The sequence below is a fragment of the Ricinus communis genome, chromosome 2, assembly GCF_019578655.1.
Source record: "Ricinus communis isolate WT05 ecotype wild-type chromosome 2, ASM1957865v1, whole genome shotgun sequence".
Classification (NCBI taxonomy): domain Eukaryota; kingdom Viridiplantae; phylum Streptophyta; class Magnoliopsida; order Malpighiales; family Euphorbiaceae; genus Ricinus; species Ricinus communis.
Window position 1 is genome coordinate 1,642,453 of NC_063257.1, and position 23,278 is coordinate 1,665,730.

General features: G+C 35.8%; 2 protein-coding genes and 1 non-coding gene across 3 annotated transcripts; 2 read left to right on the forward strand and 1 right to left on the reverse strand.

Annotated features, from left to right (window-relative positions):
* Positions 1-73, reverse strand: TRNAE-CUC. Its single transcript has one exon. It is a non-coding gene; the product is annotated as a tRNA-Glu (tRNA).
* A 5,788-nt stretch (positions 74-5,861) lies between these two features.
* Positions 5,862-9,591, forward strand: LOC8275815 (zinc finger protein GIS2). Its single transcript, XM_002510432.4, has 4 exons — positions 5,862-6,157; positions 7,471-7,692; positions 8,591-8,683; positions 8,781-9,591. The coding sequence occupies exons 2-4, from the start codon at positions 7,550-7,552 to the stop codon at positions 9,313-9,315; spliced, it is 771 nt and encodes a 256-aa protein (XP_002510478.1). The 5' UTR covers positions 5,862-6,157; positions 7,471-7,549; the 3' UTR covers positions 9,316-9,591.
* A 418-nt stretch (positions 9,592-10,009) lies between these two features.
* On the forward strand, positions 10,010-16,206 carry LOC8275814 (transmembrane and coiled-coil domain-containing protein 4). Its single transcript, XM_025156761.2, is given in 16 exon segments — positions 10,010-10,404; positions 10,494-10,578; positions 10,682-10,889; positions 10,892-11,142; positions 11,324-11,492; positions 11,574-11,702; positions 12,494-12,591; positions 12,776-12,867; positions 13,583-13,653; positions 13,740-13,875; positions 14,560-14,619; positions 14,717-14,802; positions 14,885-14,961; positions 15,047-15,117; positions 15,561-15,618; positions 15,719-16,206. Coding segments are annotated over 16 exon segments (1,965 nt in total). The 5' UTR covers positions 10,010-10,177; the 3' UTR covers positions 15,866-16,206.
* The last annotated feature ends 7,072 nt before the right edge of the window (positions 16,207-23,278 follow it).

Consider the following 23,278-nt stretch of genomic DNA (forward strand, 5'->3'; position numbering starts at 1 on the left):
TTCCATTGCCGGGAATCGAACCCGGATCTTTCGGGTGAGAGCCGAATATCCTAACCGACTAGACTATAACGGATTTATAGTTTAATGCGAGCTTTTAATAAATCTCATCCATTTAAACACAGTTGTTCATATGTCAACAGTAGCACCTCATTTATTTGCTAGCTTCGTGATTTCGAATGGGCGTCATAGTCTCATCTTAGCCTGGCTTTGTAATAAGAGTTTGGTTGATTAATATAATTTAGTTTCCCTACAAATAAAAAATTATGTGCTAACTATAATTAGGTAAAAATATAGCCAACTAATATAAAAGATGAGTGAATTTAACTGTGATGATTCTTTACTTATATGATAATAATAATCATAACAACAGTAATAATGATAAGGATGATAATTGAATTTTTTGATATTTGTTTTAGTACATCTATAATTTATTTATATTTTATATATAGCATATGTCCTTTCAAAACTTTATTTAACCACATTTTTGTGAAGTCACATTGTAGAGAATATGAAGCTTTAAAGATAAACACACTTTTAATATGCAACAAAGGAAATATCAAATTGCTTGATTAAATTACGATGCAATACAAAGCTATATATAATAGCTGACTAACAAACCTATCTCTAATCACGTTGCAAACTTGATTCTATAATTCAACTAACTAATCCATAGTCCATAGGTATTCCTTAGGACTAGGACTTTATTTAAAAACTCTAGACTTTTTCTTCAGAGACTTTTCAACAACCCCTTCCTGAAAACTGCTTTGCATCTTGCATGCAGTTTACCTCACATACTGACCCTACGCTAAGTTGTTTTATGAGTCATTCAAAAGTTTTTAGTTTCAGAGCTTTGGTCATAATATCTGCAATCTGCTCTTCTATTGAACAATGCACTAGTTCCATAATTCCTTCATTCGTAAGATTATGTAAAAAAAAAATGAAATCTTACGTCGATGTACTTATTTCTTTTGTGCAGTACTGGATTTTCAGAAAGCTTGATGGTGGAACTATTATCACAAAATATTGTTGTTCTTTCATTTTGAGGATGCTTGAGAGTTTCGAGTAATCTCCTCATCCATACTCCCTTGCATGCAGCAGATGCTGCTGCCACATACTCGGCTTCTGTGGTTGATAAAGTTACAACCGGCTGATTTTTAGACATTCATGCTATAGCTCCACCTCCTAAAAAAAAAATATGCAGACGTACTCTTTCAATCATCAAGATCTCTTGCATAGGCACTGTCAGTGTATCCAACTAAAGTTGTCTTCCCTCTCTTCTTGTAAAAAACTCCCAGATCAAGAGTCTCCTTAATGTAACAAAGGATTCTCTTTGCAGCCTACAGGTGTAACTGTGTAGGATTTTTCATGAACCTGCTAATTAAACCTATGACAAACATAAGGTCAGGTCTTATTACAGCCAAGTAATAAAGGCTTCCCAAAATCTATTTAAAAAGTGTTGAGTTGATATTGATTCCATATTCATCTTTCACAAGCTTTATTCCAAGAACAATTGGATTCTTCACAGAGTTGCTCTCTAACATACCAAAACGTTCAAGAACCTCTGCAGCATACTTCTTTTGGCTAATAAAATTCCTTCTTCATTTTGTGATACTTCTACTCTAAGGAAGAACCTCATCTTCCCAAGATCAGTCATTTCAAACTCCTCCATTATAGATTTCTTAAAGCTTTCGAACATATTAATATCATTACCAGTAAAGACAAGATCATCCACATATAAACTGATAATGAAGATTCTTTTATCTTTACCATGTTTAATAAAAAGTGTATGTTCAAAATTGCACCTTTCAAATCCTTCATTGATGAAGTACGCTTCGATTCTTGAGTACCATGCTCTTGGAGCCTGCTTGAGACTGTAGAGGGCCTTCTTTAATCGATACACCTTGTGCTCCTCTCCTTTTCTTTCAAAACCTTGTGGTTGATTGACAAATACTTCTTCAAGTAGTTCTCCATGTAAGAACGCACTTTTCACTTCTAGGTGATATAAATTCCAACCCTCATGTGCACCAAGTGCAATTACCAGTCGAATTGTGTCCCATCTTGCTATTGGAGCAAAGACTTCATTGTAGTCTACTCCATGTTCTTGTGCATAACCTTTCGCTACCAATCGTGCTTTGTTTTTGTCGACCTTCCCAAGCTCATTGAACTTGGTTTTAAATACCCATTTGACACCAATTTTCTTTGCATTCTTTGGCAGCTCTACCAACTCCCATGTCTAATTTCTTTCAATGGCCTGAATTTCATGATTTATTGCATCTTGCCATTTTGTGCTCTTTATAGCTTTTTTAAAATTAACAGGGTCTATGGCTGTAAACAATACCCAATTATTGACTTCTTCCTCTGAGGAACTCAAACCACTCCTAATAACGTAATCATCTAGCCATGTTGGAGGTCTACGCACCCGATCTTGTGTAGCTGCTATATCTTGAAGCTCATCTTGCACAACTTGTGGTGTGGCCTCCTCTAGTTCTTCCTCACCAGCGGATTCATCATTTTGCTCATCGGCTTTATCTCCTTTTTCGGTTTCGACTTCTTCCCAGTCTAAAGTGTCTACTCCTGATTGTTCATGGTTTTTGTTCCAGTCCCAGCTTTTATTTTCTTTAAAGACAACATCTCTGCTTATAATTATGCCCTTGGATATCGGATCATAAAGTCTATAAGTCTTAGATTATGAGCTTACTCAAATAGCACACAACTGAAGCTTTTATCATCTAGTTTGACCCTCTTCAGATAAGATATATGAACATGATCCACACACCCAAATACTCTGAAGTAGTCGACACTTGGTTTGATGTTGCTCCATGCTTCTTTCGGAGTTTTATTCATTACTACAGTTGTGACACTTCTATTCATAACATGGACATACCATTGAACTGCTTCAACCCATAATTGTTTTGGTATTTCTTTTTCCGATAGCTTACTTCTCACATTATTCATAATTGTTTTGTTTCGCCTTTTTGTCATGCCATTTTATTGAGGCGTGTATGCAATAGTTATCTGCCTTCTGATGCCATTTGTTGCACAAAAGCTATTAAATTCGAGAAATGTGAACTCCCCTCCTCTATCTGTATGTAAACAAATAATAAACTCTCCACTTTCCTTTCCACGCGCTGTTTGAAATTTTTGAAGACTTCAAAAGTTTTAGATTTCTGACATAAGAAATAGACCCATGATTTATGAGAGAAATCATCAATCAAGATAAGCATGTACCTCTTTCCACTATTCCAAGCTGGTGATATTGGCCCACATATATCTGCATGAACCAATTGCAATCACTTGGATGCCCTCCATGAGCTTTTCTTTGGCATTCTTTCTTGATGTTGCTTTCCAATTAGGCAGTGCGTGCATAACTTTTTATCATTTGTTGTAATGGTTGGAAGGCCTTTTACTAATTTCTGATGCTGCATGGTCTACAAGCTTTTATAATTCAAGTGTGCGAATCTACAATGCCAAAGATTCAACTTGTCTTCAATGCCTGCTGTTTGAAAACATGTCGGAGTGAAGGACACTGATTTTGTGTTTGGTAAGACATATGCAAATAAAACAAACATCTGATTGGCTGTCATTGCGGTCTTCATAATAAGCCCTTGATGTGGATGATAGAGTCTGCATTCACCATCTCGAATTAAAATTATAATGCCCTTCTCTTGCAACTGTCCCATACTCAGAAGATTGTTTTTTTAATTTTGGTATATAATACACCTCCGTAATCACTTGTACGAGGCCTCCCACTTCCAATTTTACATTTCCCTTGCCTGTGACTACAGTTCTAGTGTCATTTCCTAACTTGACAGTTTGTTTGAAGCTCTCATTAATGTATGAGAACCATTTTTTATCCCTACACATATGATTAGAACATCTAGAATCTAGGAACCAGACATCCTCCTTTGCTTTGTGCATCTCTACATGGGCCATGAGGATCAGTTCTTCTTCATCTAACTCAACAAAATGTGCCTTATTATCCCACCTTGGAAATTCATGTTAGAAGTGCCCAAGTTGATGGTACTTGTACCACTCAATAATGGCCTTGTTGAATGCTTGCCTACCTCTGCCTCTACCTCGTCCTCGAGCAGCATAGCCACGGCCTCTCCCTCTATATCCATATCCTTCATCTTTGGTCGCAGCCTTCAAAACTTGATCCTCTTCTCGGTCTATTCTTTTAAACTCTTGCTCATGAAGTACAAGTGAGCTTTAGAGCTCATAAATGGTGATAGAGTCTGCATTTTTAGATTCTTCAATAGACACCACCACATATGTGAACCCGTCAGTGAGCGTTCTTAAAAATTTCTCGACCACTTTTAAGTGTGGCATGACTTCTCCGTTGCTCCTCATTTAGTTTGCGGCTGCCATTACTTTGGCAAAATACTCAGTGATTATATCACCTTTCTTCATCTCAAGAATTTCGAAATCTCTCCTTAGAGTGTTTAGAAGATACTTTTTAACTCGAGCATTCACTCCAAACTTGCTCTTCATGGAATCCCACACAATCTTTGAGGTCCTCCAATCAAGGATTTGCTTAAAAACAACTCAATCAATTGCTTGATACAAGTAATGCTTCACCTTGTGATCATTAATTCTTGCATCCTCCAGTTGTGTTTCCTCAGTTTTTGTTAGCACTGATCCCACCATAGGTTCTTGGAAACTATTCTCGACAAAATGCCATAAACCTTTTGCTCTAAACAAATTCTCCATCAGTTCGCTCCAATGGTCATAGTGGACACTGTCGAAATGCGGAATTGTGGTGAGACTCTTCTCATCACTTATCTTTTTTTTTTTTTGCTTATGAGAGGCTTCGATACCAATTTATAGAGAATATGAAACTTTAAAGATAAACACACTTCTGATATGCAATAAAGAAAATATCAAATTGCTTGATTAAATTATAATGCAATACAAAGCTATATATAATAGCTGACTAACAAACCATTGCTAACTTGATTTTATAATTCAGCTAACTAATTCCTATTCCATAGGTATTCTTTAGGACTAGGATTTTATTTAAAAACTCTAGACTTTTTCTTCAGAGACTTTTCAACACACATTGTGTAATATGGTATATTCATATAACAATTAATTTTATAGAAGAATTAAATATAAATTAATACTAATAAATATGATAAATTTTTTTGACTTAGTTAGATATGAAACTATTATTTTTTTCTTAAAAGATATAAATTATTTTCGTAGCACTTAGAAATATAGAATTTTATAATTATAATACTTATTATACCTACTATACAAACAATAATAAATCTTATTATTCTATAATAAAATGCATGTTTATATATATATATATATATATATATATATATATATATATGAAAATAACAATAAAATTCCAAAACAATAATAATTATAATTATTTAGACTGTTGGATTTTAAAATGTTTACTTAAAAAGATTATGACATATTCAAAATTTTATTGGCCCAAAAGAATTTATAGAAAAATATATAAATTTATACACGTAAAATTTAAAATATCAACAGTAAATAAATAAAAGTACTTAGATAATTATAAATAATCAATAATATCTTTTCTATATTCATTTAAAAATTTATAATATATATAATACTTCTTATATTTATCTATATTAGCAAAAAGAAATATACAAATTTTACAAGAATGTGCTATAAACATATGTAATAACTAACGTCAATTTTCATAAAATTTTAATATACATGTCCGTAAAATTAACTAAAAAATTAAAAGATAATTTTTTTTATAGTAATATAATTATCAATTAAAATAAAATAATAAAATAAATAATAATAACTAAATGATTAGAATTTTAAAATTTATAAATAATATGTACTGCCTTCAATAATACTCCGAGTCCAAGTCAGATGCTCTGATTTTACGTTGGTCCTTCTAAAACTTGGATCTTAGGTTAGCGGCAAGAGTGAGATATAAATGCAACGAGAGGTCTAATTTATTTGATTGAAGTATAAAGAAAGACGACTAGCTGATTACGTATCGACCATCTCAAACTAGAGATTCCTCCTCCGTCACCTGCTCACAAAAAAAAAAAAAAAAAAAAAACAGCAAGAACTCCCAAACAGGAAATTGGGGGCGTGCAATAAAATCTTTCCCTTCCTTCTTTCCTGCGTAAAGCTCCGCCTCCACTAAAGCACTCAGTAGGTCTGTATCAGCTCACTCTTTATCTAATGTTCTTAGTTTCAGATCCAATTACATTTCTGATAACTTACTCCGTTACCGTCTTACCACTATGGAACCTGGCGTCCTGTTTGTATCTAGGGTTTCATAAATTTTCTATTTCTGATTCTACTTAGTAGTATGAAGTAGGTTAGGGTTAATTTATCTTTTGTTTAGGTGCTTGTGCTTCTTAATCTTGGGATATAATTTATCTTTAACTCTAGATGGCTTCTTGAATTGGAAAAGGAAAAAGGAAAAAGGAAAAAATAGTTCATTATGAAAATTGAATGCTCATTTTGCTTTTCTCTCGCTTTATTACGAGTATGTGCCTCTCTATTTTTTCAAATAAGCTTTATCTCATTATGTGAAACAGTATTTAGATAATCATTAATTTTATGTTGTGAGTACTACCATGATAATCTTCCTTTTCGCCCCTTCCTTTTCTTATTATACAATAAGTTAAGATTTTTTTTTTTATTTGAGGTTATGATGAGATCACAAATATTATATGGAAAATACTTCGGTCACCAAATGCTGCTTGTTTGGAATTGATACCCAATTTATTTACTTAGTTAAATTAATATAGTAGACCTTATAAAAGATAGAAGTTTCTGCATTGTGTGTTTCAGGTGACGGGCACTGGCTAGCTTCCTGTTTGGTTCTCTATCCCTAGCTTGTTACTTTCTTTTATGATGAGATTTTTTATGTGATCAGAAAGCATTTAAACCACGTGATTATTGCATCTGTGCGTGTCTAGCTTCTGTTTTATTGTTTGTTTTATAAAACGTGTCTGTCTTAGCTATAAAGCCAGGAAAACTCACAAGTGTACTTCTGTTCACTTTATGAATTACTGGAGTTTAAGGTTCTGTACATTCCTTAAGATGGTTCTTCTGTGGGACTTTTAAGTCAAACATCCTGGTTTTGATGTGAAACTAAGGAACATTTATTCAAATTCGGAGGAGGCTTACTTTCATGTGGAACGGTTTGTTGCATGTGAGGATCTATGTAAACAAAACATGAGCCTTGCAAACACTTAATTTTGTAAACTGTGATACTGAATGCAAATTCCTTACCTGGAAGATCGACATAGTTCTCCACTGAGACATGTCTGTTGTAGAAATATCTCTAGTATGTTTACATGGTATGCTTTGGGATGTAGTTATTGTTAGTTTGGCAGGAGGTTGTCGGACAAGGATTTTATTTTCATGTTGGAAATTGGTGTTTCTGTTTGAAGGCTATAATAGGAGTATGAGGTGAACCAATGGGGATAATATTAGGTGTAATGAATATGTTCACAGGAAACCTGCAGTAGCTGTGGAGTGTTGGTGTGTGCTTGTGGATCGGTGGTTGTTGACGTGAATAATAGGAGGTTTGAAGATGAGTTCACGAAGCAGGAGCAATAGCAGGAGCAGGAGTATGAGTCGGAGCCGGAGCAGGAGTCCCCGAGATCGCAGAATCCGATCTCGACGTAATTCTTATCGTGATGCTCCTTATAGGAGAGAGACACGTCGTGGTTTCAGGTTATTTGGTTTTATTGAGCTCTTATTGTCTTTTGGTTTGTTTTTCTCTGAATGTTTGCAGCTTCCATACATCATCAGAAATTCATCTGGATGCTCAATGAGCATTTTTTGAGAATTTTTTTATTGGGAAGACTTGTTGGGGTTTGGTTGTGCTTACTGATGCAGTCTACCTGCTGATGTCTCGGTTGCCTATACTATCATTTCTATGACGTGGTTGTGAAAACGCCCTTGTCAGTTAATCTACTCCATTAGAATATTCACACCCTACCATAACATTGAAGGATTATATATGATTTCTTTTGTTGATATGGGCAAGTATTTAGCTGAAGTGTTTGGAAATTGACTCTTTGTGAGAGAATTCTTGTGGTACCGTGTAAAATTGACCCGAGACTTTTTCTTAGTTATCACAGACACTTTTCAATCCGCTGATCTCCTTGATCAATAGTAGATGACATGAGGTGATATCTAAGATGTCAGCTTGGGAGCTATTATCATCTTGGAGAAAGGTTCTAAGCTACCACACAGCAATAATCTTGTTTATATGAATGCCAAAGCCTAGACTATGATCTCTGCTTCTTGTCCTGGCTGTGAATCTGCTTTCTTTGCATTTGGCTAGGGTTGTGTGCTCCTTTCTAAACAGCAGGGAATAACTTGATTGCATTATTTTCTGAAATGTGTGCCTGATAAAACTTCATTCCTGGTGGATATTTGCTGATATGATTGGAAGCGTATGAACTCTTTCTAGTTTAAATAATCAACTTCGTGGAAAATGAAGCAATGGTTATAGAAATATCAAGTAAAGCAGTGTTTTAGATTACATTTTGGATAATCTAAAGATACTCTGTTATTTTTAGGTTTTTGAGGTTTGCTGCTTTCTGACTCTTATGATTGTTGACAGCCAAAGCAGTTTGTGCAATAACTGCAAGCGTCCTGGCCATTTTGCGAGAGAATGCCCCAATGTAGCTGTTTGCAATAACTGTGGTCTTCCTGGGTGATGGTTCCTCCCTACCTTCGTATCCTTGTCATGTTTCATTTCTATGCATGGGGCAAAGCATTTCAATTATGTTCTAACCCTATTTTTTCCTCAGGCACATTGCAGCAGAGTGCACCACACAGTCACGCTGTTGGAATTGTCGAGAACCTGGGCATGTAGCCAGCAACTGTCCCAATGAGGGCATCTGTCATTCATGTGGCAAGTCAGGGCATCGTGCCAGAGATTGCTCAACTCCTGATATGCCACCTGGAGACTTGAGGCTTTGCAACAATTGCTATAAGCCAGGACACATTGCAGCTCAATGTACAAATGACAAAGCATGTAAGAACTGCAGAAAAACAGGCCACGTAGCACGTGATTGTCAGAATGAACCTGTTTGCAACTTTTGTAACATAGCTGGGCATGTGGCAAGACAATGTCCGAAGGTCGATATTCATGCAGAGAGGGGTGGTTGGGGTAGGCACAATGGTTATCGTGATCTGATCTGCCGAACCTGCAACCAGGTGGGTCACATGAGCAGGGATTGTATAGGTCCAATGATCATCTGCCACAATTGCGGTGGTAGGGGCCACAGGGCATTTGAGTGCCCATCTGGGAGATTTTCCGACCGTGGATTCCGGAGGTACTGATGCTACACAAATGGCTGTTTGGTTTTGTGAGTTATGTATTAATATTAACGAAATCTATGTGTACCTGTCTGTTTGTTGGCTGTAGCCTAAAAATCTAGGCAATTGAACTATGGTTCTGTACCAAATTGCGTGATACCCTGAAAGGATGTCGTTCTTAGATCCTATTGTTTCTTCTTGTTTTTGGTTTAAACACTAGAGAATACGTGTATTCCATGAAATGGCAATTTTGCTATGGCTGTGTTGATTTAAATTTGATAGATTAACGTTTGCGAGTAACTTTACAGTTTGTACTGGTTCTTATTATTACCAATGCCTAACCTGATTGGAGAAAACTGGGAACAGCTTTGATTGTTTGAATAAGAAGGCATTGCCCAAATGTCTGTTTGTTGAAGTGCAGTTGGTATCAATTTGCCAATATCATTTCATTAAAATATCTATTTTAATTTTATTCTTTTTTATATTTTTTTAAATAAAATAAATATTTTTATTAATTTTAATTAAACATAATATTAGAAAAATTGATCCAAGTAACATAAAATATTTATGGGTAAGAAAATAAAAATAGTCTCATATTTTCCATTGATAAAAAATGAAATAAATTAAAATAAAAATAAAGACACAAGGCGTCGTGTTTCCCGCGTTTAGACGGAGAAAAAACCGTTTTTTCTTCCCGCGAAATCGGTGCGATTTTGAAGAAGTAAAAAGTTCAGTTGGGTTTTGAAACAGTATCTTTATTTTGTTTTTGTTTCTTTTATTTATTTATTTATTTATAGCAGTCTCTCAATTAACAGTCTGAAAGATTTGATCACATAGTAATGATCTGTCTTTGAAAGCAGTATATATCTATTTTTGGAATTCGAAAATGGAGACGTCAATATTAACTCCAACACAGAAATACGCAGCGGCAGCTCTCTTCTCTCTGGCACTTCACCAGTCTCAAGTTCACCAAACGCGGCCTTCGAATTCTCTTAAGCCTCTCAACGAAGAAGCAATTGAAGGAGTAATAACCTTTAGCGATAAATTCTCTGTTTCCGATAATCCTCACCTTTGGATCCATGAAAACTCTGGCTTGCTTTTGCCTATCCTCCGGTACCAAAAAGCACAACCAATTATATGTTTTCTAAAACAATTCAAACAAATTTTTTTAGATTTTAATATGTTTCAGGATATGTATACAGATTGCTTGGCGTTGATGATCAAGCTTGGGATGGACTCAAGGAAACAGCTGGTTCTTCTTCGCAAGTCAGACATCATATTGGCGCGGTACTTTTTTCTTCTTGAAAATTTGATTTTGTTTTGTGACTTGTTGCTTAAATAGAGCGGAGTGCATTTTATTCTTGTATTTTAAATATTAATGTTATCACAGTTCTTGAAATTACTGTCAGAGGAAAGTGAGGGAACTTGTTCAGAAAGATCAGATAGGGAGATTGCTTTAACAAATACTGTTAATGCTACCGCTCTTACCTTGGAGAACTCTACTGCTTCTCCTGAGGAGACTGGTAGGAACCTGGAAATTTTGAGATTGAAAAACATGAAAATTTGGAGATATATTGCTAACACTGAGATGGAATTCATCTGTGTGCGGCTACAGAAAATCATCAAACAACACAAAATGGAAGTTCTGAGAAAGCCATTGAAGAGAGAAAATTACTCAGCTACCAGAGGAAAGTAACAGTTCTTTACGAACTTCTTTCAGCTTGTATCATAGACAATGATGATGAATTAGGTGAACAAAAAGACTTCAAGCAAAAAAAGGGTTATGATGCTCGTCACCGTGTGGCTTTGCGGTTGCTGGCTACATGGCTCAACGTTGAATGGACAGAAATGGTTTGTTTCATCACAATTTTTTTTATCATTCTTAAGCTTCTTGTGATGTTATATATCCGTGTGTTTACATTCGGCTCTTTAATAGGAAAAGTAGCCTTATATGTTCTGTTGTAGAAACTTCCATGCTGATTTTCATAATTAGTGATTTCTTTAAACCATTTCCGGTGTTCTTTTCTTGTAGGAAGCTATGGAGATAATGGCTGCTTTCTCTTTAATGGATCTAGTGAGAAAGGAAGGTGCAGAGGAAGATAAAAAGGTAATTGCAGAGAGCACTTTGGATAAGGTGAAGCGTGGAGGTGTCGTTGCTGCAGCCGCTTTAAGTGGAGGAACCGTGATGGCCCTGACTGGCGGTACCGAATTATTTGCTACAGATCCTTTTTCTTTTCCTGCAATTATTAGTTTTGAGTACTTCTGCATATATCTCTTTGCAGCCCTTGCTGCCCCAGCAATTGCAGGGGGATTGGGTGCTCTGGCTCCTACATTGGGTAGTGCATTTGCTGCTGGTGCTAGTGCTATAGGATCTTTTGCTGGTTCTGTTGCCGTTGCTGCATCATTTGGAGGTAAAGACCCATTATTTTGGATTCATATCTGATCTCATTCATATTATCTCAGTCAACATTTCTGGGAATCTGTTGGAATTCTACACTTTCCATAATGGGCTGGCTTTTGCATATTTGGAACTTCATTATCACTTCTATATGCATTTATGTTGGGGGTCTGGATATGAATGAAGCTACTGAATTCCAACTGGTCAGTTTCTCGGGCAAACATCATATTAGATGCAGAAAAATATGAGGAGTGTACTGCTACAATCTTTCAACAACGAAGGTCAGATAGCATATTGATCCTGACTGTTAATCTCAACTGGTGATTTTGCTACAGATCTTTGTTATTCTACTGTAGGATGGATAAAAATTTCAGATGTATAGAGTACTGATATCATTCTTGCATGAAAGAATGCCCCTAATAGCTAAAATCATCTTAATGATGAAGAACACCATTTTAAACTCAATGAGTTGCTCAGGAACACAAAGAGTTCCACGGCAATCAAAGCAAATAAAGTTTCCTTTATGCTATTGATGAGTTGGAAGTGGTCTTGTGGAAAAAATTTATGAACTTAGACTATTTACCAATCATATGAAATACTGTCAACTTATATATGGAGTGATAAAGGAGGAAGAAGCTATAAAGGATCAAGGATAAGATGTTTTATGGCCATGGCCCATGAAGTGAGTAATATTATCTGGAGTGCAGAGAGTGAATGCAGTAGCAGTCCTTTTCGATCTTGTTACAAATTTAAAGGGAGAAGAATATAAGGTGGATACTGATTGTCTCGCATTTTGTCGTGCAGCTGCCGGAGCTGGCCTTACAGGGACTAAAATGGCAAGAAGAGTTGGCAGCCTTGATGAATTTGAGTTCAACCAAATTGGGGAAAATCGTAATGAAGGCGTGAGTTTTACTGTTTATCTACAATAATATCTTCAGATGGGGTATAATGCAGGTCGCGTTAGGATTTACTTTAGCTGTATGCTTACCAGCTCATTGTTACGTTCTTTATACCTCCAGGATCTTTAATTTTATCTGGTTCAAACATTACATGAACTTGATATATGATGACTGCTTTTCTTGACAGCGGCTAGCAGTTGCGATACTGATCTCTGGACTTGTCTTTAAAGATGAAGATTTTGTAGTGCCATGGGAAGGTCAAATTACTAACTTGGAGAGGTAATGATACAATAAATAGTGCCTTTACTAAGGGAGCGGAACACTCATGTCCTCTATTCTCCAACTTGAGTTATTGTCCAACTTTTATTGAGAGGTTGGGTACCGTAGTTTCCATGTTATCATGAGCTTCTCTTCTTCTCTTTAAAATGTTTCCAGTATTGCCAATTTGGGTTTCCCAATCCTTACTAAGGAACAAGGTTGCTCCTTTGTCTACCTTATTACTGGAGCTATCTGCCAAGAGGCATTCTCGTGGAAGTTAAAAACTTAAGATGATATCTAAATGTAACAAGTAACTAAAACAACTGTTCCCCCGACAGAAGGGATGAGGTCTATCTATGATTCTAGAATTTGGATTGACTTGTGTCATCTGATGAATTTATGAATTGACTGATTTACAAGTTCAATTGTTTCTATTACTTCTTTAATTTCCTAAAAATTCCTTACAAAGAGCATAACGAAGTTTCCCGTGCTTCTTTCTTAACTTTATGAGGACATGTAAATAATTTTTAATTGTCTCTTTGCACGGCTAAGAGCCTTATAGCTTATTGTTGGGTTAAAGTTACTGCTAGTATTTAGTCGGCACTAAATGGTATTACCTTATATATTTGCATTTTATATAACTCTTTCCTTTTTCTCTTGCATTGCTTTTTTTGCTCTTTTGTTTGCTTGCCTACAATCCTGGACTGTCATTGATGTAATTGCACTATATATATAGGTATGCTCTGCGGTGGGAGTCTAACAATTTGAGTGCACTGAGCACTGCAATAAGGGACTGGCTTGCTTCACGTACTTCTTAGAAGTTCTATGATTATCTTTTTCTTATAATTGAAGCTGTCGGCATTTCTTTGATGGTTATCTTGCACCTGTTGCAGGAATTGCTATGCAGCTAATGACAGAAGGTGCCATGTTGACTGCACTAAGCGGTCTTTTAACAGCATTGGCTTTCCCTGCAGCACTATTGGCTGCAACTGATGTCATCGACAGCAAATGGGCAATTGCAATTGACAGGTGTGTATCAATTGATGGAATATGGTTAATTAGTTTAGATCTCATTCCCCTCTTCACTTGCTGAAAGGGATGGTTCACTCTGTTGTGTACTTGGAACTAGTTACAGCCACCCCATCCCACCAACCCAAACAAAAAGTTTGCACGGACACCCCAAGTTACAGTCACCCCACTGAAACCCATCTCTAGTGGATTGTCTGGTCAATCAATTTCCGCCATGATTTTTATATTTTTAGCAGATGCTGCAGTCTGATGTCACTTATTGCCAATTCACACACATTGAAAGATGTTTACGATGTTAGCCATTGAATATTGAAGATTTTATGGGTAATAATGATAAACTATTATACCTATATTTTTACTAGCAAAATAATGTTTACGATGGTCACACACATCCGGATTTTTTTTTTCTACTAGCATTTTGCCATGAACTTTCTTTTAAAAGTTTTATGATCAGGACTGCATAGTAAGTTTCTTTTAGCTTGTCAAGAATCAGACTTACTATGTCAAGTTTAAATGCCAACATCCTGATTTGGATAGATTAGGAACTCATTGTCATCATAAATATTATTATTTTGCTTCCAGTTTTTCTCATTTTTGCCAGGTTGCTTTCCATTATTGTGGACTAGTAGGCCTTCAGCTTTGGCATTTTAAACTTTTGCCTCTCAGTATCATCTATAATTTCAGATCTGATAAAGCTGGAAAGCTGCTTGCTGAAGTATTGCTGAAGGGACTGCAAGGGAATAGGTATAATGATAATCTATTGGTCTGATTAATACAATCATTTAATTGCATTATATGCCATATGAATCGGTTGTTTTCATTCTTCTTATGCATTTTTCAGACCTGTAACTCTCATAGGGTTCTCACTGGGGGCCCGAGTAATTTTCAAATGTCTCCAGTGTTTAGCTGAAACGCAAGGAGATAATGGTTAGATTTTAACCTGTTTCATCATATATTCTTGATGGATTATGTGGACCATTTGATAAGTAATTGGTATCTATTGTTCTAGGGGGAATTGTGGAGAGGGTTGTTCTTCTTGGAGCACCAATTTCAATTAACAATGAAAAATGGGAAGATGTCAGGAAGGTAGGATCTACGAATTTTTTGTATGAGACTTTTCTATGCCTATTTTATTCGTAGTGATTTGTCATTAACTGTGATCAATCAGCAGATGGTTTCCGGTAGACTTATCAATGCTTATTCTACAAATGATTGGACTCTTGGAATTGCTTTTCGTGCCAAGTAGGTTCATTTCCAGTTTTTACCATATCTTGCACAGATGAATTTAAGAAGATTACAAATACCATGACATTCAATACTATCAATGTTGTGGTCGTTAATGAATCTGAAAGAAGCAAGTCGGACATGGTAATTCATGAGTATACTTTTACATTAGGATCGTCCAGGGAAGATAAAGATTCCGAAATTTCAGTAACAATCTACATGACATTCAGTGTATACTATGAACTGCACTGCTGAAATGTATTTCCCACAAGTCCTAGCAATTAATCAGCTCCTTTAGTGTGGCTGTTGCATAGTCTTACTGGATTGTGGATAGAAGACAAACTCTTTTTGCGCATGTAGCTCTGCCATTTATAGCTCCCCTCTCGGACTTCTTGCATACCTTTAAAGAGCTTGAACGTTTTTCTTCATATTTAGAGGACTTAGCAGTTTTCCATATGCAGTCTACTTTCTCAAGGATTAGCGGGAATTCAACCTGTTGATATTCCAGGAATTGAGAATGTAAGTGTTCTGTTCTGTAATTTTTAGCTTTCCAAATATCTTTTGTAATTACTATATCAATTATTTAATCTAACTCTCCGACTCCTGTTTGTTTTTTAAGGTTGATGTAACCGAATATATAGAAAGTCATGCTTCATATGTTTGTAAGACGAAAGAAATTCTGGATCAACTTGAGCTGGAGAGTTACTACCCTGATTTCAAGAACGCACACCCCAAACCCCGCGAAGAGAAAACCTCTGGAACTTAGTTCTCTTCGGTTTACTGGACTCCTTTTTGTTCACTTTATTTCCATTGACAAGGCGATCTTATTTCTAAAACTGCAAGATGAAGAAAATGGAAAAGAGGCTTATCAGTTTGGACAAGTAGCTAAGAGCTAGAATGGTATAGACCGTAGACTTTATCAATAGAGAAGTCTGACGCAGTTTCTTTTTCCTTTTCTTATGTTTGTCTAAATGCTTATTGGTTAGTAAAATGAAGAAAACTTGGGTTTTAGACTTCAGTCTCAGAAATTATAAGGACTTAAGGTTGAGTTTGGTTCAAGTTCTTTTTGCTTGTTGATTCTAAAGTACTCTGTAAACATCTTGATTTTGTTTGGGAACCTATAAAAGAAATGTGCAGAAGAAACTATTATCTACTATGAGTGATAGCTCAAATGGTTATGCTCAGAACATGATATGCTATAGCTAGGTGAGTACGGAATAGAGGACCCAGGACTTCTATATCCTATTGATGGAGAATGGATTGCAGTGTCCAAGAAACATCAAACAAATACCTTGGACAAGAAAAGAGATATCCTTAAATGCTTAACGTTTGTTTGGATGGCGGGAAAGAATGAGGAGAAAAGAAAAGACTAAAAATTTATTTCAAGACTAAATATTTATTTCACTTTCTTTGTTGCGTTATAAAAAGAAGAAGAAAGTAAGAGCGTCAATTCTCAATATTGCTCATTATTTTTAAGAGCATCTTTTACTCCGTAAAAATTATTTATATATATTTAAATATTAAAAATAATTTTTTTTGTTAAATTCGATAATTTGTTTTTATCCGACAAATATTAATGTTTTAATTTATTTTGTTTGGTAATGTTTTATTCTTTTTCTTAGAGGGAGAAAGAAAAGTTAATTTTAAAAAACAAAGTAAAAAATAGTAAATATCACTTAATAAAATGTAATTTTAATGTATTAATTATAATAAAAACAAATAATAAAATTTTTTATTTTATATTTAAAAAATAAAAAATAAGATAGAGTTTTAATTTATCGAATGATTTTTTATGATAAAAAGTTTAATTTATATTGAAGAACAAAAACAAGAACCAATAGTCCAGCAGTTAACAAAATAAGACCAACAGCTAGGGACCGAAGGTCAAGGCTTCAGGTCTTGTCATCATAGGCCTAAAAGCTGAGACTAGGAGTGGAAGAAAGGTCGCTTCTACGAGTCTCATAATGGAAAGAAAAACGTTGACATAGAGCTTAGGGTCCAACAGGGTAGCAATAAGACCGTTACACCTAAATTGTATATATTAAGGACTTCTTCATACATAAAATTTCATAATACAAGCTTGTAAATTCATCATAGATTAATAACAGCTTCAAATTACAATCTTTCATATGGTATCGGAGCAGGTTTGATCCTGTCATCATCTATCCAACCTCAATCACAAAAAAAAAAAAACTTTTTCATCATGTCTCATAGTGATCTTACCAAATTAACCAACATTGTGTTAAAAGGCAACTAAAACTACTTCGAATGGTCGAGGGCAGTTTATATCAGCCTGAGTGGCAGAAAAAAGTTAGAGTTCATCACAGGAACTCGAAGCAAGCCACAGCTAATCAACCAACAAAAGAAGAAATTGAGGCAATTGAAGAGTGGCAGACGACTGACCATATGGTCATATGTCACTATTCACCAATACGATGGAGCCTCAGATAGCCAGGTTTTGCATGTTGCTGGCTTCATCACAGGCTATCTGGGATAAAATGAAAAATCTGTATGGGCATGAGCAAAATTATGCTCATATTTTTAATTTGAAATAGGAATTGACACAAATTAGACAAGGGACTCGGACAAGCACGAGTTACGCCACTGAGGTTTTGACTCGGTGGGAAGAACTCCAAAGTTACCTCCCACCAACCACATACCCAGAAGAGGCAAGAAGGAGAGCAGAACAGGACTTAATGTATACTTACCTGGGGGGCTCGATTCGAGCTATGAAGCTCTGAGATTGCAGATACTGTTGTTAAGCAATCTTTCCCAAATCGACGCCGTCATAGCCACCATCCAACAGGAGGAAACTAGACGCGCAACTATGGGAACTGTGAACAGTTTAGAGAACACAGAAAAGGCCTACATCTCTAACCCCTCGCATCCTTGCAAGAATGCTCGAGCGCGAGGAGCGCCTGCCAGCATCGAAAGTTGCAACCACACTCAGGAGCGCTTCTGGCATCTCTATCCACATCTGTGGCCGAATCTCAACAGGAGCGAAAGGGGAAGAAGTGGGAGACGAGAGAAGGAAGAGAGAAATAGTTTTGGCGGCCTTGGCGTCCTTACCGCATATAACCCTAAAGGTTACGATGAAGGGTGCGAACCAGGTCGGGAGGTAAGCAACGGGTCGGACACCTTAAACTTAATCTGACCCTGTTCCAATAACTTAATCCGACCTGGTTCCAGTGACCTGACCCGGCTCCAGCGACCTGACCCGGCCCGATTCCAGCAACTGGGCTGACCTGAATCCAACAGAAAAATCACAAATTTCTCAACTTATTTCTCAGCTTCAATCAATTATTCAGCCTTAGCAATCCCGTGGGCCAGGTTTGGTATCTCAAAATTATGTAAATTCTTTAAATATCTCACCAAATTGGATAATACGGGGCAATGGATCACATGACATGGGATATGCTACAAAATTGAGAAATTTTGTTTCCACTAATTCCCGCCATGTGATCGTTGCCAATGGCCATCAAGCTGAAATTTCTGATCTTGGCTCCCTCAAATTATTGCATAATAATATTCACAATATTCTTGTCTTACGGGACTATAAATCTAACTTATTATCAGTCGGTAAGATCACTAGAACTCTAAATTGCAATGTTGTTTTCTCACCATCTGCAGTATTGTTTCAGGATCGAACCACAGGGAAGACGATTGGTGAAGGTCACTTTAAGAATGGCCTTTATTACCTCACGGACTCCCAAAACCAGTATTTAGTCTCGACCAACCCTGTCAGTCAAGAAATTTTGATTCATCGGCGGTTTGGGCATCCGTCTGATAGAGTCTTAAACCAGCTCTTTTGTCTAAACATGAATACTAGTTGTTGTGAAATTTGCAAATTTGCTAAGCATACTAGATTACTTTTTCCTATATCTTCTACTAAATCTGACAACATATTTGATTTAATTCATTCCAATGTTTGGGGACCTGCCCCCGTCACCTCCTACAATCACTTTCGATATTTTCTCACTTTTATTGATGACTACTCCCACACCACTTGGGTCTATTTGTTAAAAGGAAAAAATGAAGTTTTTACCTGCTTTCAAAATTTTTTCCACTTTATTCAAAATCAGTACAATGCTAAAATTAAAATCTTTCGCTCAGATAATGGCATTGAATACATAAATAAAAATTTCTCTAATTTTTTCTCCACCAAGGGAATTTTATATCAAACCACCTGCATTTATACTCCCGAACAAAACAGGGTTTCTAAAAGAAAAAACTGTCATCTTCTTGAAATCTCAAGATCAATTCTCTTTCAAAATAATGTCCTTTATGTTTTTAGATCGAATGCCCTATTGACTGCTGCCTACCTCATCAATCGATTACCTAGCCCCAAGCTCAAAAACCTCAGTCCTCTGGAAATTCTCAAAGGCAGGAAAATATAGCTAGGACACATTCGAGTCTTTGGGTGCACAGCCTTAGTCCACATTAGACGTCATCACAAATTTGACAAGATTTCTATGAAAACTGTGTTCCTAGGATATTCCTTTGAAAAAAAGGGGTATAAATGTTACGACCCTTCCACTCACAAGACCTATATCTCTCGGGATGAGTCATTTGATGAAAGCACCTCTTATTTCACAAATGATTCTACCTTCACTCATGGGTCCTCTACTTTATTATTTCCATATAACTTTACCTTTTTTGACAGCCCAGCCCAGACTACTCCATCAGACAGCGAGCAGCTTCCAGAGGCAACTACCGAGGCCACCTCTTCAGGGGGAGCCAGTGTCATCCCCGAGGCAACTTCTTCAGGGGGAGACAATGAGCTACAGGTCGAAGAAATTGCCCTGTGAAGATCATCTCGGCTCATCCGACCTCCTGCCAGGCTAAGGGACTATGTGTCCCACAAGGTGTCGTATCCCATTCAACAGTTCATTAGTTATAATACTGTATCAAATTCATATAAGACCTATCTAAGCAACCTCACAAGCCACACTGAGCCCTCCTCCTTTTATGAAGCTAACACCAATCCTAATTAGTGCAAGGCTATGGAGGAAGAACTTCAGGCTCTAGAAAAAAATGACACCCGGAATCTAGTCCCTCTGCCACAAAATAAAAAACTTGTTGGATGTAAATGGGTATATAAAATCAAATATAAGCATGATGGAACGATTGAGAGATATAAGGCTAAGTTGGAAGCAAAAAGGTTTACTTAAACATATTTGGTGGACTATCAGGAAACTTTTACTCCAGTAGCCAAAATGAGCACTGTTCGTATTTTACTATCCGTCGCTGTTAACTCAGGATGGAGCCTATTTCAAATGGATGTTAAAAACGCATTCCTCCAAGGGTCCCTAGAAGAAGAAGTCTATATGACACTTCCTCTTGGTCATAAACTTACAACCGATCATTCCCTGGTATGTAAGCTAAACAGTCCCCAAGAGTATGGTATGCCAGGCTAAGTCATTTTCTCTTAAAAGTTAATTTCAATAAATGTGTCTCTGATTTCTCTATGTTTGTAAAACACACTCACATATACACTGTCATTATTCTTGTGTGTGTTGATGATATTATCATAATAGGTAACAATAGTAAAGAGATTGAAGAAGTTAAACAAAAACTAAAAAGAGAATTTGATATCAAAGACCTCGGTCAGCTGTCTTACTTCCTTGGAATAGAAATAGTCAAATCTCATAAAGGTCTATTCCTATCCCAAAGAAAGTATGTCCTTGATCTTTAAAAAAAATAGGAAAAATAGGGTTAAACTTATAGACACACCAATGGAGACTAAAACCAAACTTAACCTAGAAGATGGTGATCCTTTAGATGATATAGGGAATTATCAGCGTCTAGTAGGAAAACTAATTTACCTTACTGTCACTAGACATGATATCACCTACGCGGTAAGTATGGTAAGCAAGTTTATGCATGCTCCCCGTACCAGTCATTTGGATGCTATCAGTAGAATTGTTAGGTATTTCAAGGGCACCCCAGGTCAAGGTATTTGGATAAAAATAATAATGCTAATGATATAGTTATTTCTTCTGATGCAGATTGGACCGGAAACTGTGACAGAAAATCAACTTATGGATTCTGCACCTTCGTAGGGGAAAACCTAGTAACGTGGAAAAGTAAAAAACAGACTGTAACTGCAAGATCCAGCGCAGAAGCAGAATATAGAGCAATGGTATCAACGGCCAGCGAGCTAATATGGATCAAACAAGTACTTGCAGACATTGGAATGGAATGCAAAGGCCCAATGAAAATGTACTGCAATAATCAAGCAGCAAGACACATTGCTTCAAACCCTGTCTTTCACGAATGAACCAAACACATTGAAATTGATTGCCATTTTATAAGGGAAACATTCCAATCTGGTGAGATTGAAACTCCATTCATCAGAAGCCACGAATAATTGGCAGACATCTTTACAAAGGCCCTGAACAAAACTCATCATCAAAACCTTCTTAGCAAGATGGGATCGGTCAACTTGTTCGAACCCATCTTGAGGAGGAGTGTTGAAGAACAAAAATAAGAACCAACAGTCCAGCAGTTAACAGAACAAGACCAACTGCTAAGGACCGAAGGTCAAGGCTTTAGGTATTGTCATCATAGGCCTAAAAGCTGAGACTAAGATCAACCTTTCTTCCTTAAGGAAGTTCTATTAGTCTCAAAATAGAAAAAAGAACGTTGATATAGAGCTTAGGATCCAACAGGATAGCAATAAGACCGTTACACCCAAACTGTATATATTAAGGACTTCTTCATACATAGAATCTCATAATACAAGCTTGTAAATTCATCATAGATTAATAACAGCTTCAAATTACAATCTTTCACAATTTATATAAAGAGTTCTTTAAAAATGCTTTTAAAAAAAACTATGAGAAATTAGATTGTTCACTTAAAAGACATATTTTATTTCCTCTCATTTTGCGATTGAAATTAAAAGGAAATGAGGAAAATAAATTTAGTGAAATTTAAATCTATAATTTTGTCCTTCCCACACTAACAAATCATTTAAATGAGTAAGATAATAAAAATAAAAATAAAAATCTTTCTTATTAGATTCTAACAACACATTCAAACCAATCAAATATAATTCAAATGGTATCGAATTGTCTATCAGATTTCGAATTCAAAGTCTAAACAGATCCCAATAATGAAAAAGATAAAATAACACCTCCAAATAATAAAAAGAAAATTACAGTTTTTTTTTTCTTGGTCTTTATTCCCCCAAATTAGAGCACCAAACAGCGTGCATATCGCGTGAATCAGTAGCCTTATATATATATATATATATATATATATAACTTAGAAAAGGCACCTGTTCATGGCCACTTATTGCCACTGTTATTCTGCAATCGCATCTTTAGTTTAGTTCTTCAGCTGCAACGTTTCGGTTTGTATTCGATTGTTGAGATCAGTTTGTCGTATATGATGAGAACATTGCTCGTGCTTGAGCTTTATATCTACCGATACTTTGTTTATAGTAATGTTGCTTCCACTAACTCCATTTATTAATTCACGTGACACGGTTCAAACATATTTAATTATTTAGATTTGATAAATATATTTAATATATAAATAAAGATATATGCCTATAAATTAATAAATATGTTTAGTATGAAGGAAAAGATATATATATTAAATAGGCAAGAATGGTTTCTAATGTCAAAAGAAAATATTATTTTCTAAATAGAATAGCATATGATAGCACCAACTTACCGGAATCAATTTTTATACAATTGCAAGGAACATCATGAATGGACAACAGGTAAAACCAAACTACTCCCACCATCTTCCTATTCACTGCAACTTCCCATACACACTTCATTCTCTAACGTTATTTCCAAGCAAGAGACAACCAAAATGGTTAATGCCACATCAATAGACACTTAATTAAGTTTTGTATATTTACTTACCGTTAGAAATGCCATTTTTGGAGTTGCTCCATTATTAGTATCAATGGTAATTCTCAGGATCTAATAATTGTTAAGAGAATGTTTTATATATATATATATATATATATATATATATATATATATATGATGTGCTGCTTATCAAAGTAGCTAACCTGTAACAAAAATTGCAGCTAAACCAAACAAAACTAAATGCACAATTTAATGGGCAGTTATATCATTATTCCAGAAAAATTATTTGTCTTATCTTCGAATTAAATAAAATCCAACACATAATTAGCATTTCGATCAACAACAAAGGA

What these genes read in the sequence shown, in the direction of transcription:
- LOC8275815 (XM_002510432.4), top strand. Translation starts at nt 7,550, where the DNA reads ATGAGTTCACGAAGCAGGAGCAATAGCAGGAGCAGGAGTATGAGTCGG. An exon ending in GAGACACGTCGTGGTTTCAG is followed by an intron (nt 7,693 to 8,590) that starts GTTATTTGGTTT and finishes GATTGTTGACAG; the next exon opens with CCAAAGCAGTTTGTGCAATA. An exon ending in AATAACTGTGGTCTTCCTGG is followed by an intron (nt 8,684 to 8,780) that starts GTGATGGTTCCT and finishes TTTTTTCCTCAG; the next exon opens with GCACATTGCAGCAGAGTGCA.